This window comes from Lissotriton vulgaris, chromosome 11 (genome assembly GCF_964263255.1).
Source record: "Lissotriton vulgaris chromosome 11, aLisVul1.2, whole genome shotgun sequence".
In the NCBI taxonomy this organism is placed as follows: Eukaryota; Metazoa; Chordata; class Amphibia; order Caudata; family Salamandridae; genus Lissotriton; species Lissotriton vulgaris.
This window is the reverse complement of record NC_141699.1, coordinates 476,192,153-476,208,940: the sequence shown is the minus strand read 5'-3', so window position 1 is coordinate 476,208,940 and position 16,788 is coordinate 476,192,153. Positions and strand designations below refer to the sequence as shown.

General features: G+C 43.0%; 1 protein-coding gene across 5 annotated transcripts in view; it reads left to right on the top strand.

Annotated features, from left to right (window-relative positions):
- LOC147679997 (CD5 antigen-like) overlaps positions 1 to 16,788 on the top strand; it is a 768,709-nt gene that overhangs the window by 696,302 nt on the left and 55,619 nt on the right. For all 5 annotated transcript variants that reach the window (XM_086943540.1, XM_086943542.1, XM_086943541.1 and 2 more), the window contains one exon: positions 8,164 to 8,441. In XM_086943540.1, the coding sequence (XP_086799666.1) occupies positions 8,164 to 8,441 (278 nt within the window). The remainder of the gene's footprint in view (positions 1 to 8,163; positions 8,442 to 16,788) is intronic.

Below are 16,788 nucleotides of genomic sequence, written 5' to 3'. Positions count from 1 at the left end.
GTAAATCTGGATGTCAGATTACACAATCCAATGCTTCAAACCCACAATGTGAGTCAGAACTTGTGTCTGTCTCAGCATTATATGCATTTTTAGGTAGCTCTTCAAACAAAATAGGTTCATAATTAATTGGATCAAATAAGTGTATGGTTTTTGATTAGTAATAGGACTGATAGACATGCTTGTTTAATTGTAAATATAATTGAGATTGTGCCTACCTACATATATTTGGAACTTTGGGATTGAGTTGGAACTATCGACTTAATGATCATAAATCAGTTTCAAGAGCTTACCTTGGGGGTTTTACTATTGAGTTGGTCTTTAAAATTAAATTACATTTCTAATTTGATTACCCTCATGATTCCCTAGTCTTTATATTGTATAAGAATTATACATTTGATCAGATCAAAGGAAAAATGTATAAGAGGCCTTTTGACTTAAAAAAACATTCCAATTTAGAGAATTGAAATTGAGAGTGGAGTAAGAACTTCTAAAGTCATAGTGATACAACGAATAATTCTAAATTGGTACAGGACAACTCTACCCTTGTGGATGTTTTCCTCAGTTATCTACCAAAATCATAATCTGATAAGTTAAATTGATAGTTGATTGATATATGTGGTAGCATGCTGTTCATGACATATCATATTTATTGATATTTGTTTAAAATCCCTAGAACTTAGTATAACCTTGTTTTATAAAGAGTTCTCATAGAAATATCTAAGGAATGTTATATGGTTCATTCACACTAATTATCAAGCCATACAATGTATTTTCAATATTATATGAAAGTATTAAAAATTACTTCTTGGAAGGTGATCAAGTATTGTAGAAACAAGGTTTTACATTTTACTATGAATTAGCCAGTTTTGCATAGGGTTTTGACTTAGTGATGGAAGGGCCCCATAACAGCAAGAAGAGTGCTGAGCTATGTAATATTCATTCTAAAAGCTTTTGTCATATGGTTTTGTATGTGGTAAATTGTTAGAAAAAGAGCTTGTTATCCTTGGTACTTTGATTTGTAGAACTCATAGTAATTTGAATGGAGAATAAAAAAGGATTAGTTTATCTTCATTGTAGCATCGATTTAAAGGTTGACTGAATATATACAGATGGCTATAATGAAAATATTTATTTTATCATACTTATGGAAATTAATGTTATTATGAAACTAATTTTGTTGACATCTATTTATTTATTTTATATACTGTAAAGGTATGTTTACAATGTTTAAGGTTTATTTTAAAATGGCACAATATAAATAATAAAATATATAAATAGTAACAATGGATTAGGTATTTGAATTTGTGATCAGTTAATGGATAGTTAAATGTAGGCTTAAACTGGTGCTTTAGAATATCTGGAACTGGTGAGAATCATCAGTCCAGTAAGCTGTAATTGGAAGTTCTGTTAGAATGATGTGTGTGATTCAGACAATGTTTTTAGTAGGTCAGGAAGTGTGACGGTACAGTTTCTTATATTCATGCACATATGTATCTGTAGCCAGTCTAACTTTATCTAGCCCTTGGTAGAACAACTAAGGGCCATCCTCGTGTGATCAAGACACAAGTTAGTGTTTGAAACGCGTAGCGTTACCTGAGAATAAATACTTACAGCAAACCCAGCTTCTGAGTGTGCGTCTGCTTACGAGCAATTTTTGGTTTGGAATTAAAACTTTAACGGCAATGAGGTTCGCCGAACAACGCGCCACCTGACGAGGGAGATGATCCCGGAAGGACCCTTCTTGGTATGAATATATATATATATATGTGATCAAGTCCGGGTTCCCCGGACGAAACGCGTCATGCTGCTGCCCATTCTGGAATAAAAGCACTTCTTCACCCTTCGTTGTGGTCTGTACCTGCTTTTTGTGCTGGTGTTCGCTGGAATCCCTGTGCTGAAGGGTTTTAAACGATGTCCAACCTGCAAAGCATGCACACATGGCGTAAATACAAAAACGTACCTTAGCCCCTTCAGAACAAAACCATATGCAATCAACAAAATGCTCAACTGTAAAAACGAATACGTAGTATACGTATTGACCTGCCCATGTGGGTTAAACTACGTGGGATCTAGTAAATTACAGGCTCATGTTCGTATATTGCAACATCTACGAGCCATAACGAATATGGACAACACGTATCCAGTTGCTAGGCATTTTAAAAAGCACCATGCATCGAATAATAAAGGGTTGAAATTTTATCTGATTGATGCGATAGCTCCCAACAGAAGGGGTGGGGATCGTGAAAATAAGTTACGCAAGCTGGAAACACGGTACATTCTTCTATTGGATTCAAAACACCCCAATGGATTGAATCTGACCGAAGATATGTACACGTGCTTAACTTAGAAAAATCCATGTGTACTAAATAAATATAAGTATGTTCCACAGAGGGAAGGGATGAAAAGTAAAAGATGAAGTTGTTGACAAACTGTTCCAAATACGACCAAAGACGAATATTGTTAAGCATATGAAATATCCCCGATCACCACTTTTATTGGTATGTTGTAAATAGAATGTACATATATGAATTTGATAGATCGCTGTAAATATTTTACAAATATTTTATTATTATTGTGTGAAAAGTTGTTCAGCATGATAGTTAAGGGGTCATTGCATTATACTGTCAGAATTTGGAACATGAGGACATACACATAATTGATAGAACAATAAACATACATAACAACATGGTAATCGAAACACAAGAGCTGATAATATGTGCTGATAACATCAAGGGAACACTTATTATGGTAAAGTTATACAATATATAAACACAAATTTGAAATGGTGCACAAAACAGCCACCGGAAAGTAAATAAATGTAACAGAAGTGAAAAACGAAAATAAGGAAGGAATCTTTTTTAACCAGGTGGCAACACCGAGAACACACAGCACACTAATAATGTAAAATTCACATAAAAAAATTATTTTTTCAATAGTCATTGAGAAATCTTGTATATGTGATATGAGAATATCAAGGATACAATGGGTTAATGGACTTATGTATTTTACATGTATTTAATGTAGTCCTACAATGAGTATTTGACCATTTGATAAAATTTAACGTATAACCAATAGTTAAACAAAAATGTATTTTACTTATATAAAGTGAAACGAGTTACTGACCCGCATTGTACATAACGTATTTTACGACAACTATGTCAGAAAAGTACAAGTTTCTTCTATGTCTATGAACTTTGTAAATCACGTGATATTTGAATCACAATAGCACTGTCACTTTAAAAAGCCCTCGCGCTCAAATGCAAATGTCGAGTGAACAAGCGGCGTTCGCGCTGCGAAACGCGTCTCAGGCATCTGGCTGCAATAAACATTTGAAGCACCGAACAACAACTGGGTCCGTGTCCTGTTTTGATCCAGCGTGAAGCAAGCGTGGGTTTTAAATGCAGGATTTGTGATATATATATATATATATATATATATATATTGCTTTCACGAATCAGTTCAATGCGAATTGATAGCCCGGACACTTTTTCTGTGCAATAATATTTAAAGGTTTATTGGCAACAAACCCACATCCCTACATGTTTTGAGAACATAGCATGGTGTTCTCCCATGAGGACCCGCTTCTCCCACCAGCCAATGTGCAAGCACGCATAGCTGGGTGAAAAGCAGGCCCCCATGGCCACACCTCTCTTTTGCACAAAGATCTCTCTACCAAACATATAATAGTTATTATAAAGACTCCATGTTACAAATTCGATTATCATTTTGTTATGGTTGTATTATTCCACTGGCCTGGTACTTAAAAAATACTCCAAAGCTTTGAGTCCTGTTTGGTGGTCTATACTGGTATAAAGTCCTTCAATGTCTAAAGTTACCAGCAAGCAGTCTTGTGTCCAAGCCATGTCCTTTAGTTTTTGTAAGAAATGCCCTGTGTCCCTTATGTATGTTGGTAGACCTGAAACAAGGGACTGTAGAAAATAGTCAGTATATTGGGCCAAATGTTCCGCTACACTGTCTATGGCCGATATTATTGGCCGACCTGGGACTGGTATTTTACCTTTGTGGACCTTAGGTATTAAGTAAAACCTAGGTATCACCGGCTCTTCGACATTGAGAAATTTGAATTCCTCTAAAGAGATCTGTCCTTCTCTTTTGTATTTATAAAGAAGTTTTTTCAGTTTCTCTTTTGCTTGGTCATACCTTTTCAAATTTGTCTTTTGATAGCATACTTCATCCGAGAGTTGTCGATTGGCTTCCTCAATATATTGGGTTTGGGGCCAGATGACGATATTACCCCCCTTATGGGATGTACAGACAATAATTTGATGGTCATTTCTTAGTTTGGTATCAGTGCCCAGTATTGTTTTTCCTTAGATTCCTAGGTTCTTTTACGGTGTTTCACCTGGTGGTCGAGTTTTTTCAGATCTGCCGTTACTACTTCATGAAAAGAGTCAATCGCATCTTTTGGCATAATTGGAATAAAATTTGAGGCGGGTTTAAATGGGCTCGCCCCTGCTCCCATTTGGTGTATTTCCGCTTCCCTCAATTCTTGCTGGGTTGAGGGACTGGCATCATTATTGCTGGTGGGGTCCCCTAATTGTTGTAGGGTAAGAAGTCCTCTAACATCACGGGCTTCAAATCTTGCTAAAGGGGCACTTATTTTTGTAATTCCAGTCTCTTGTGATCCTTCCTTTATGTTAAAGAATTTCCGCAGTTTAAGTTTGCGGATGTATCGGAACACATCCACTCGGGTTGAAGTGTAATTAAAATCTGGTATGGGGCAGTATGAAAGACCCAAGCTCAAGAGTTGTTGTTCCGCCGTTGTTAATACTACTGTGGAGAAATTGATTATAGTATTATCCTTTGTTTTGTTCACTTCTTGCTGCACCAGTACTGCTTTTTCTTTTTGTTGTTGTTTTGATTTCCACTTTTTCCAGCGCTCTTTGCGGCGTTTGTTGATCCTTGCCCTTTTTGTGGCTGAGCTTGTTGGTGGGGGCGTAAACTTTGGAGACGCCCGTTGACTAAAAAATCAACCTCCTCTCCAACATCCAAGACTAATTGTGGTATTTGTGCGCCTGTTCCCCCTTGAAGGTCATCGTCTGAATAGACACTGCTGTTGCTACTATTGCTCCCACTGTCAGATTCCACATCATTATTTTCTGTCACTGGCACATGTATTCCAGTATTGAGTCCTGCACTTGACATGACTGTGGTGGCTGTGATGTTTGTCAAGGCTGATTTTTGATTTATCCGTAAGCGCTTAGCATTGTCAAATTTGCGCGCGAACGTGTAAATTCTTCCATTTTCAAAGTCATCTTTATCGCGCGCAAACTTCCACGCTTTCCGGGCCTTTATTTTATCTTCATGTGCCTTAAGACGTTCTTGTGTTTCCTTTTTTAGTTTGGGAATTAATTCATTGGGCTCTAAGCTTCGTAATTCAGTATTTATTTCCTCCATTTCCTTTAGAAGTTCCTGCCGGTCTATTTCCGCATATTTAATTAGGATGTTTAACAGTTAACCCCCATTCTTTTACACATGTCCGGGTGTGGCTTGTCCTAACTTGGTGCTAAGAGGATTCTTATCCCTCGTGGGACGCGACCTTCGGCCACATACATTGAAAGGGATTTATGTTCCCACCACTTTGTGCACTCATTTCTCATGCATTTTTCCATTCGTTTCAGAAGCTCTTTTATTTTAGCCTGGTTGGACAAGGGAGCAGCCTGTGCATTTCCGGAGGCCCCTGCTATTGCACCTCTGTTTGTAATTTTAGGCAGATTTTGGAAGAGCTCCAATGATGCCGCCTCCCGTCCTCTCACAGTTTCATCCGACATTACAAACTGCCCCCTGCTGAGTTTGCTATTGCGGTTAATCAACAATCAGCGTGTGATGCCTAAATCTTTGGTCGGCTTCCACACTTGCCAAATGTCCTCCCCACCACCTGGGTTTCAGTAGCAACACTCACCCCACGTTATTGCTGCACCTGCGTGAACTCCTGCTGGTCAGCTCCGTCGTTTCTCACGGGCAATCTCAAAGCGGTGTTTCCAGCGTTGCAAACCAGTTTGTGGGCGTGTTGACTGCAGGCAGGGTCCGTCGTAAAATTCTATTCCCATAGACTTGTGAAGATTGGTTGAGTCCGACGGACAGCTTTCAGAGAGTGGACTTGTGGCGGAAGCAACCACCTTCCGCAGATATATGAATGGAAAAGGTCAGTTCACATTCCTCCCAGCTGTTCAGCTGTTTAAACAAAGACCAACGAGTCCCAAAGTTTTTGGCAAAAGGGTTTATTCCTGCAAACTCAGCAGTGCAGTAAATGACGCGTTTCGGGCAAAAGCCCTTGATCACATCAGATTTAAATTCCCACAATGCCCTCTTTAAATACTTGTGAATACACCATGTGACTAGTGAAACTAGATAACATACTACTAGTAAAAGCACTTGGGGTACATATATATATATATATATATATAGGCTAGCAGCCCGTCCCGTCGTTGTCCGGGTATGAATTGCTGCCGGCCAGTAGTATATTGTTTTGTAGGATTTCGTTTTGATAGCATTTCTTATCTGTGACAGGCCTGTGAAATGCTCCGATTCACAGTGCACTGCTGATGCACTTAAGAGTGCGCGTTCAGTAGTGTGTGAACTCGAGTCTCCCTACTTTATTTTTCCTTGCAATATTATATAGAGCGAACTCGACAACATGGCATGAGCACAATTTACATTACAGAAGAACACATTCATTTGTGGTAGGCACGGGGAGACAAACCGATTTGCCTGGAATCACAGGATGTTGAGCTGATGCCGAGATTAGAACGTAGCTCCCCAGCTCTAAAGTTCGCAATTCTAGAACTTGTGGCAGGAGGTGTGTCTAAAAAGTTTATGTCGGTGCTGGCCATCAATGAGAGAGACCTGTGCATTTTTCAAATGGGTGGTGAAAAAATATGAGTATGTTACTGGAGATGTGGGCCGCCGTGACACCAATGTACTTACTGGGGGAGGGTAAACACCAATTATTCCGCAACTTTCTTTCCGCATACCACCACTCCGCATACTTCCATAACGAAAGTACCATGACTCCGCAATGGCATTATAACGCATGGCATTACATTTCATATGCTTTTACCACGCATACATTTACAACTAAATTCGTTGTAATGCATGAATGGTAAAAGCATGTTTTTTTTTTAAATGTTTGGATAAGGTAAGTATGGGTATAGAGGTATATGTTTTGGGGTACCTAGGTATATGTTTTGGGGTGTTTTGGTATTTTAAGGGTTCAGATATAGTTTTGGGTTATGAGGTACAGGGGTAGTTTCAGGGTTTAGAGATAGGTATAGGTTTTAGGGTACAGGGCTAGGTTTGGGTTTTGGGGTACAGGGGTATTTTTAGGGTTCAGGGGTAGGTTTGGGTTTTGGGGGACAGGGGTATTTTAAGGGTTCAGGGCTAGGTTTGGGGTTTGGGGTACAGGGGTATTTTTAGGGTTCAGGGCTAGGTTTGGGTTTTGGGGTACAGGGGTATTTTAGGGTTCAGGGGTAGGTTTGGGTTTTGGGGTACAGGGGTATTTTTAGGGTTCAGGGGTAGGTTTGGGGTACAGGAGTATTTTTAGGGTTTAGAGATCGGTCAGGGTTTTGGGGTACAGGGTATATTTATAGGGTTAAGATGGGTTAGTGTTTAAGGGTGTTGGGGTATTTTAAGGAGTAAGGGTGGGTTATGATTATGGGGTGCAGGGGTATTTAAAGGGAGCAGGGTGGGATTAGCACACAATATGAGACATGGCATGAAGGGCGGAACATACCACATGCCCCCAGCGTTTGTCACGCCCCCAGCACACGCCCACAGCACAACGCAGACACGCCCACAAGGGACTACTTTCCTGTCACAGTTCTTTTACCTTTTAAATGTATATGGTGGGCGTCTGCATAGCCTGTGTCCTTCTGCTGCAACTGCCCTTTCCAATGCTGTATTGGGTGTTGTGATTGGAGCTGTGGTTCCTGAGATTACCCACCTCAAATGTTTGGGCTCTCTCTTTATTATATTAGTATGGATATATTTCACTAAGGACACAATGCCCAACATAAGCGTATCCTTGGGCGTCACCAAAGATCTGGAGTATGTGAAAAATTGGTGGCTTCACCTGCCTCAGAAACCTTCAAATAAGAAGTTACAACAATACTAATTATGTGAAATTATCTTTCTGTTTTTCAGACTAGAGGAAAGTTGGATAGTGTGGATGACCATAATATTTGCAGCGTTGATGATTGTGGTGTTTTGTTGGGTACGAGTTATCAAATCATGGAAAGGCTGCAAGCATATTGTGAAGAAGCAGGGACAGCAATGTCATAACTTTATAATTGAAGCATGGAAAACCTGCCATGGGTCACCTACCAGGAGGAGGAGGACAATCCACAGGGAGCCTCCAGAAGTTCGAGTGCAAGAGTCACAGAGTCCCCCCACCACCCCGTTAATAACACCAAATGTGGAAGGTAACGGTATCAGCAATTTTTTTTAACCCTAGAAAAAAGTTTGTTTGGCTTGTTCTTTCTTTTCATTTATTTAATGTAACCAGTCAGGAATATATTAAGTTTTGTTGCTGTGGATAATTCACTCGTACTTGATACGTCAGCACTAATACTGCACAATTAGATTTTTTCTGAAAGTTACTTTCTTCCACTTTATTAGACTTCAATTTCATTAACAATGTCTCGAGCATTAAAATAAAAAAAAATGTTTTTTAGATTATTATCTTTTCCCTTCACAGATTTTTTATATTACCATGTCACTAACATTTGAACTTAGGCAGTTCATCATAGCATATATATTAGTTGTATTGCTTCAGACTTGGAACACTAGGGCACAAGTAAAAAGGAACTCAGCATTCTTCCAAAATGAGGCACTTATCAAGGTGCTTCCAAAATGAAATAAATGTATTTATTAATAAAGCACTTTGAAAAAAAAGACAAAATATACTTGTTGATGCACTTTCCTAGATGTCAAAAGAAAGAAGTCAGATATTGAGAACATGCTTGCAAATCAGGAAATCATATGAAATATGTGCATGTAGCAAAGAAACTTAAAGACTATATGCTCAAAGTAAGTAATAGAAATTTCTCACCAATAGTGTATCTTTCAACATTATGTCAAGAATGACTGGGGAACCCTCACAGTCAAGCAGAAGTCTCGATCGGGATCGCAAAAGTTCCCTGTGTCAACTCGTCCACTCCACAGCGAGCTCCTGTCTGAGAGCCAAGTTCCACTCTCTGTAATACCTTTATTCAACACAAGGAGAGATATCTGGAAACCTCTTCCCCCTTCCTTATGTTGCGAAAACAAGTCTGGCCATCCTGGTCTGCATCAAGTTCACTCACAGGCGCTGGCCAGGACCCGTGTTTGCTCTGAAGCAGAGCAGTACATTCCACACAATTCTCTGGCAAAAGCAATCCCAACCCTGTGGACGGTACCAAGTGCTAATCCCAACCAATATGTTCAAGCTTACTCTGCACTATGAAGAACAAAAGCAGGTGAATAGCAAAAACAGCCCCTCCCTACCTGTTGTGTCCTAGTGGACACAGTCTAGTTGTTTAAAGTGTAATGCTACACTCAACACCCACCCACCACTGATGTCACGAACCACCTGACACAGATAATAAAAGGAGCCGAGCGCACGTGCTCGAGGCTCATTAACCCACCAGCCAGCCTGTGTCCATGTGCTGTCAATACTACCATGAAGGGTCTAGGGCCCCCAACACAACAATGGCGACGAGGAGTGGTAGCTGTGCCCAGCGTGCCACAGCCACTTTCATCACAGGTTAAGGGGAGAGAGCAGCGGGGCGACATCGTGCCCCTCCCCTCCCCCAGGATAGGCGCCAGCCTGCCGAGTGACCCGCAGGGCGTGTGCTGAGACCCGGGCCTGAAAGATAAGGAGAGAGTGACCAGGATCCCACCCCGCATCTCTCTAGCGGCCGAAAATAAACTTCATATGGCAAAGGAAGGCCAGCGGAGCCCACCCATGGCCTGCCTGCAGCTTCCCTGTCCCCCGCCGCACATCGTGTGAAAGTGAGGCGAGCTGCGGCGGTGGGGAGAGCTGCAGGGCACGTACAGATCGAAGCGGAGCCCACTCGCTGTAGGAGGAGACGCTGCCCTCGGACCCCGATACCCCCTCTGAAGCTGGAACCCCCCCTGCGTCCAGGTAGAATGACCGGAATCACCGGCAGTAGAGCCAACATTCAGCAGCGCTGACATTTCCCCCAATCTCCCCCGCCCTGCGCAGCATGTGAGCGTGAGAGGCTGCCGCGGGCGGGGAGAGCAACAAGAGACTGCGGGGGACGAAGGGAAAGGCTGCATGCGGCCAGCGCCAACTAGAAGAGTGCTATAATGTCCCCCGAGCACCGAAAGCACAAGTGGGGCGCACTGAGATGCCTTACCTCTGTCCGATGCCAACAAGGAAAGTGCCTGTGCCCTCCTGCCTCCCTGGAGCACAACTAAAAGAAGAGGGCATACCTGGCATCCTCGAGGCCGGCTCCCAGCACACCAGCAGAGCCAGAATGGCTGCAGCGCCACCTGCGCCCATGCAATGCTACGGGACCATCAGAGCACAGTGTGGACAATCTCACCCAGGCAGCCTTCAATCACAAGAGCCAAATTGCATGAGGGCTGCTGAACGTGCAAGTCATTGCAGCTGCACCCATCAGAGTTGCACAGGGGAAATGAATAACACACGGCATTGAGGAGAGCTGTCCCACGGCCTGGACGGGCCCTGGTGAAAGGGCACTAGCAGCGGCAATGGATAAAAAAAAAATACATACCCCGTCAATTAGGGGAGTGAGCAGGAGGCCCGCAGCATTGAGACACTGCGGAGACAAATGGAACTCAAACAAAGCAACACTGCCATCTGGTGGCCATTGTCATCCACTGCAGCCAAAAAAAAAAGCAAGGATAAAACAAGCCTACGACAATGCAGGAAGAATAAAGCAATGCCACGCTGCGGCATGAGACGGAGACCCATCATTACTGCTGAGGTGAAGCCTAGTGGCCACAGGTGATCACCGCAACCGCAGGAGAGACAACATTACGCTGGACAGTGAGGGAGTTCCAAGACCATCTACCGCAAGCAGCAAGATTCAAAGGCAGCCGATGGAAGAGCGCAAGTGTACCCCGGACGTGGACGGTACAGGACAGTGCCTGAAGAATATATACAGACCCTAATGGGTGGCCCTTCCCTTCTGTCAGGTCCACCCATTTCCTCTTCTTCTGCAAATCCTTCCAACAATTCACGTGTTCTCTTGGAAAGGTTAGAAAAACTCAAAAAGAAACAAATTAGAACCGACCTACATGCTCGGATGTTGACGGATTATCTACGCTCGGGTGTTATCCCAGTGGGACTCTAGATCCGGAACACCCCCGCTATCTTTACCCAAGATCCAAAATTCCGGGCCAGTTTCAGCCACCTATCCACCACATGCTCACGCCATTGGATGGTGTTGTGTATCGACACGGCAATCAAACATAGCAAAAAGGAGCTCCAGGAAATCGAGGAACTCGAACAACTTATCCTAGCCGATTCTACTATTCCTGACGCCAAAAGTCTACTAGATAAAGTACATTCCACCATTGCGACCTTCAACACATTTGAATTAAATACAAAAACAACTAAAATTCAGAAGGATATAAAATTCTATAAAGTTGAGAACACCTATCCTTAACTCAACGAGGAATTTTATAATACACCATACATTCCCCCAAGAACAAAGAACTGGGGCAGATACAGGAATAATCAACCTTCTCGGAGTCATCTAACACCTCTGCAGAAGAGACCGACCCAGGTGAAGGCTCAAGTTCTAACAGACCCATCATCAGACCACCGCCACTACTTCCACAAGGTTTTTTAGGCCCGGGCCGCGGACGCGGCCAACCTCCCACCAGGCAACCACGAAATCGCCAATATCAAGCGCAATTACCAGGAGAAAGGCAAACTCGCAACTGCTTATACCAATGGTGACCCTCCCCCAATAATTCCCCTAGGAACGGAACCTCCTTTGACTGAAACTCGACCCACCACCACCAATGATGAAATTATACCTATCTTCAACCTGCCGAATCATATCATGACTGATGAGGAAACACACATTTTATCTCGAGGGTTGAGTTTTGTGCCCACTGAGCGGACCAACTATCTGGAATTACAGTCAAGTTTATTGAGATTCTTCCGGAGAATACGACTGAAACAATTTTTCCACAATGAAGCAGAACCACTGAATCAATGATTCCACGTTTTCACCCTGCTTCTACATTTAATCCGCCCTCAGCCACTATTCCTCCTGAAATTTTGGCATTTGAACGTTTGGTCCTACGGGACATAGCGGAACTACAATCGCAGCCACAATTCGTCCCTTACAATATCCCTTTCTCCGAAAAACAAGCTCTTGTGGCCTTGAAGGGAAATACGGACATTATCATCAAGCCCGCGGATAAGGGCGGCGGGATTGTCATAATGCAAGCTGACAAATATGACTGTGAAATTAAACGGCAACTCAACAATGCCGAACATTATCGTCTACTGACCAAAGACCCACTCCAGGAGATCAGATGCAAGATTTTGGACGTTACAGAAGAGGCTAGAATGATGGATATAATTACTCACAAAGAGTTTCTCTTTTTGAACAACCCACATCCACGAACACCTGTCCTATACGTCTTACTCAAGATTCATAAAAACCGTCAGGATCCACCTGGACGACCCATCGTTTCCGGTTGCGGATCTGTTTTGGAGCCCATCGGGAAATATATCGATGCAATTCTGAAAGAGTTTGTGCCTATCACAAATACCTTTATTAGGGATACTACAGACCTAATCAACACCATTGAGGACCTTGACTATGATATGAATGAGAACCTTATGGCAGGACTGGACATCGAGTCCTTATATACGAACATTCCCCATACAGAAGGCCTGCAAGTTATAGGAGCCCTCCTTGAGACGAGACCAAGACCCAACAAAATACCCACTCATTTCATTATGGATTTACTTTGCATAGCCCTTCAAAACAATTACTTTTTGTACAGAGACAATTTTTATTTACAGATTAAAGGAGTCTCCATGGGAGCGTGCTTTGCCCCAAATTTTGCTATCCTGTATGTGCATCACATGGAAAACACCCTCATTCTGCAACCTACTAATCCGTTTTACATCAATATAAATCTGTGGCGTCCATACATTGACGACGTGCTGCTATTTTGGAATGGTACTGAGGAAATTTTACGAACCTTTATTGATTGGCTCAATCAATCACAGGAACATCTTCGTTTCACGTGTGAATGCAAACAGAATGATTTACCCTTCCTAGATGTTACGATCCATGCGGAAGGAGGAAAATTAGGCACCCGAATATTTAGATAACCTACGGAAAGAAACACCCTCCTCCAATACACCAGCTACCACCCTAGAGGACTTAGGGACGGATTGCCTTTTGGTCAATTTCTCCGCGTCAGGCGAAATTGTAAATGGCGCCAGGACTACTTCCGGGAGGCCGATATCCTCACCAAAAAACTGATTGCTCGAGGATACCCAAAGCGCCCCGTTTCGAGAGCTCGTAAAAGAGCCTGGTACAGCCATAGAGAACATTTGCTCACCACACAAACCAAAACATCTCTCAAAAGGATCCCATTTGTTTCAAAATTCAGCCCCAGTAGCAACAAAGTGGCTAAAATAATCAAGAAGAATTGGTCCATCCTCCTCCCTTTTGCACCTTTCCAAGATGAACCTCTCTTTTCGTATCAACGTGGAGATAATGTGTCTTCTCATCTGGTCCATGCGATCACCTGGCCCGAAAAAAACCCAGATCACCACACCATCACTGCAGCATGGGGCCTTCCTCCAGTACTGGGCCATTACAAATGTCAGAATTGCTCAGTATGTGATCTTACCATCAACACTAAAGTGTTCTAGTTTAAAGACAGGACCCACACCTTGAAAAATCACACAAACTGCAGATCTACAAACGTGATATATGCCATTGAGTGTCCGTGCAAACTAATCTACATTGGCCAAACTATCCAGAGCTTTAAAAACAGGATTGTACAACACAAGAGCCGGATCAATTGTAAAGTGGCTACAGCCCACCTGGTGTCGCACTTCTTGGAGAAAGAACACAAAGACACAGACATCAAATGGCAGGTAGTCGAACAAGTAACACTGCCCACCAGAGGTGGCGACATCAGATCACTACTAAACAGGATGGAATGCAAATGGATGTCACTTTGTGATTCTGTTAATAATGGATTAAGCACCATTGATGAGCGAAATGGAACCATCACCATTTAAAGATCATATTCTGATGCTGGCCTTTCGCACAATGCAACTGACTCCTCCATACTTGCTGTACTTCTGCATCCACCTTGTGCTTATACCAGCCCTCTGCTACTGTGCATTCTGTACTGTCATCCCTGAACCCTTTCGATATGTCTGACAGGCCCTCTCATCACTAGTCTTATACCAGAACTACCCATTAAGTCTCTGATTTTAAAAGACTTCGAAATACCATGATACTGTAGCTCTTGTTATCTCTATATATTCATTATTATTATTGATTAATTTTGTTGTTGTCTGTTGCTTTAAAAACTGCTCGTACTGTCCTTATGATATACATACTGTATATGAAATATACTACCCATTGTCATATTGTATAATCAATTATTACTTATGTTTAGATGTCTGCTGTAGACATTTCGCTTAATTAATTAATTAATTGTGCTCACTGTGTGGCCATATTGGTCGGGTTTCATTATCATAAAAATCTATGCCCAGGTCTGAGGTATCCCGTGCGTGTGACTATGATCCGTCCCTTCCCTGCAGGCTCGGCCCAATCCCACCTCTCGCCCCACCCCTTTCCCGCCAGTGCTCTATCCACATCCAGCTTTCAACTTCATCCCTCCACGTCAACTCCCTTCCCGCACAGCCCTATCAGTACTTAGCTCTTTCTAACCCCGTGTGGTTCCCCTAGCAACGCCGATACTGCGATTCATTCGCTCGACCGCTTCTCTAACTAGAGGTACGTCTCTTTCCTTGCCCGCACCTAGTTGGCTTGCGCCCTCTGTATCCTTGCTTCACCGACCCCTCCACTTTCTTTCAGATTAATTCCTAGCACAGAACCAATCACACTCTGGATCGACTTCCGAACCCGCCGACTCTTTTTCCATCGGCTTGACCCTCGGATCGTAAGAGACCGGGAATGTCCAGATTTAAACCGACAGCTTTAGTTGACATTTGATGGGTGAGTAGGCTTTATTACCTTAACTCCCTCTTAGTGAGTAGCCTGCCTCTCGCCCACACATCACTTCTGTCACTTATTCCATCCCTCTCTCTTCCCAGACTCCCTGCCTCAGCTCTATCTTTGATGTTCTTCGTGATCATCGGTTCACAATCATGGGACCCACGGAACACTGAATCTACCCAAGGAGCGCCTCCTTCATTCCGTTTACTCCGGGTGAGATTTCTCTATAGTCACTCCTGCCCCCCTTTTCCTTCACCTAGCCCCCCTTCCCTCCCCTGTGTTCACACCTAGTGACACCTTCCCTTTCTTCCCCTACAGCACCGCACTCGACCCTTCTAGTCCTGAAGATGATCCCAAATTGCACGGATCGAAACGCCGTCGACCCTTCAGCCTGATTTTAGGCGCTACTTACATAGCGATTTTATGTAAAAATGAAATACAAAATCAACTGTTGAAAGTGTTTTGAAATCCCTATGTTCGAAGTCACTGTAAATATTTCTGCACTCAACACTTTGCGCCGTCCCTCGCTTATCCCTTTGTCACTTGCGTCGCCGTAGTGTCACTCACTTTTCACTCGTGCACCTTGTACACACTTGGGTCATTGAAATTTTGTATTTACAATTGCAGTGCTGATATTTAACTGTAATTCTCTCCTGTCCTAATCTCTAAATATGTTGAAATAAATTGATGCTTTTAGCACTGAATATGAATGCATAGAGTCTCCTTGTGCCTTCCTGGATAATGTTTTCATATACTTAATATTTGTCCTTTAATCATACCAGTTGGGATATTGTTCAATATATATATGACAGTAAGGAAGCCACACCTCAAGTACTAGAAGAACTACGCAGCAAGTACCCAAAGTACTGGAGAAGCAGAAGTGCAGCATGCACATGGAGTAGAGCGACAATGCCAGAGAAGCTAAAGAAGAGCAAGGAACAAAGCGACACTGAAGATGTAGAACGACGGTAAGAAGTGAAGCACAAACTTGCAACTGCCATGCTCAATGACGTGCAATGAAAGAGTGACGCAAGATCACCACGCTAAGAAGCTAAAGAGCCTCACCGGCAGCGCACACGAGAAGTGCACCCACCAGAGAAGGTCCATGGAGCGGTGAAGTAACCCTCCGGAAACAGCAGAGCCAACGAAGAGCGCAGACGAAACTGCGCCAATGCAAAAGCCCTGCAGCAGAAGCAAATGGCGATTCCAACGATCGCGGATAGCGAGAAGACTCACGAAGAGGAAGCTGTCCACCCCATCTGGGAGCAAAGAAGATCACCCAAGAAGAAAAGGATGATCCGACCAGCCAGAGGGGCGCCCAAACAAAAGCTGATCACCTATATGGTCGCCCGAGAAGGAAAAAGAAGAAAACCAACCTGCCAACAGGTCGTCGGAAAGCTGACCCGCCATAAAGGCGCAGCGAAGGTATGCTGCTAGGAAGTCAGGATGAAGATGTACTGCCCAAAGACGTCCGTGAACTGAGAGATCAGGAGAATGTCTGGAAGAAAACCCGGAGTGACGGACGCAACACCTACAAGAATTGGAAGCAATAGGAGGCAAGAGA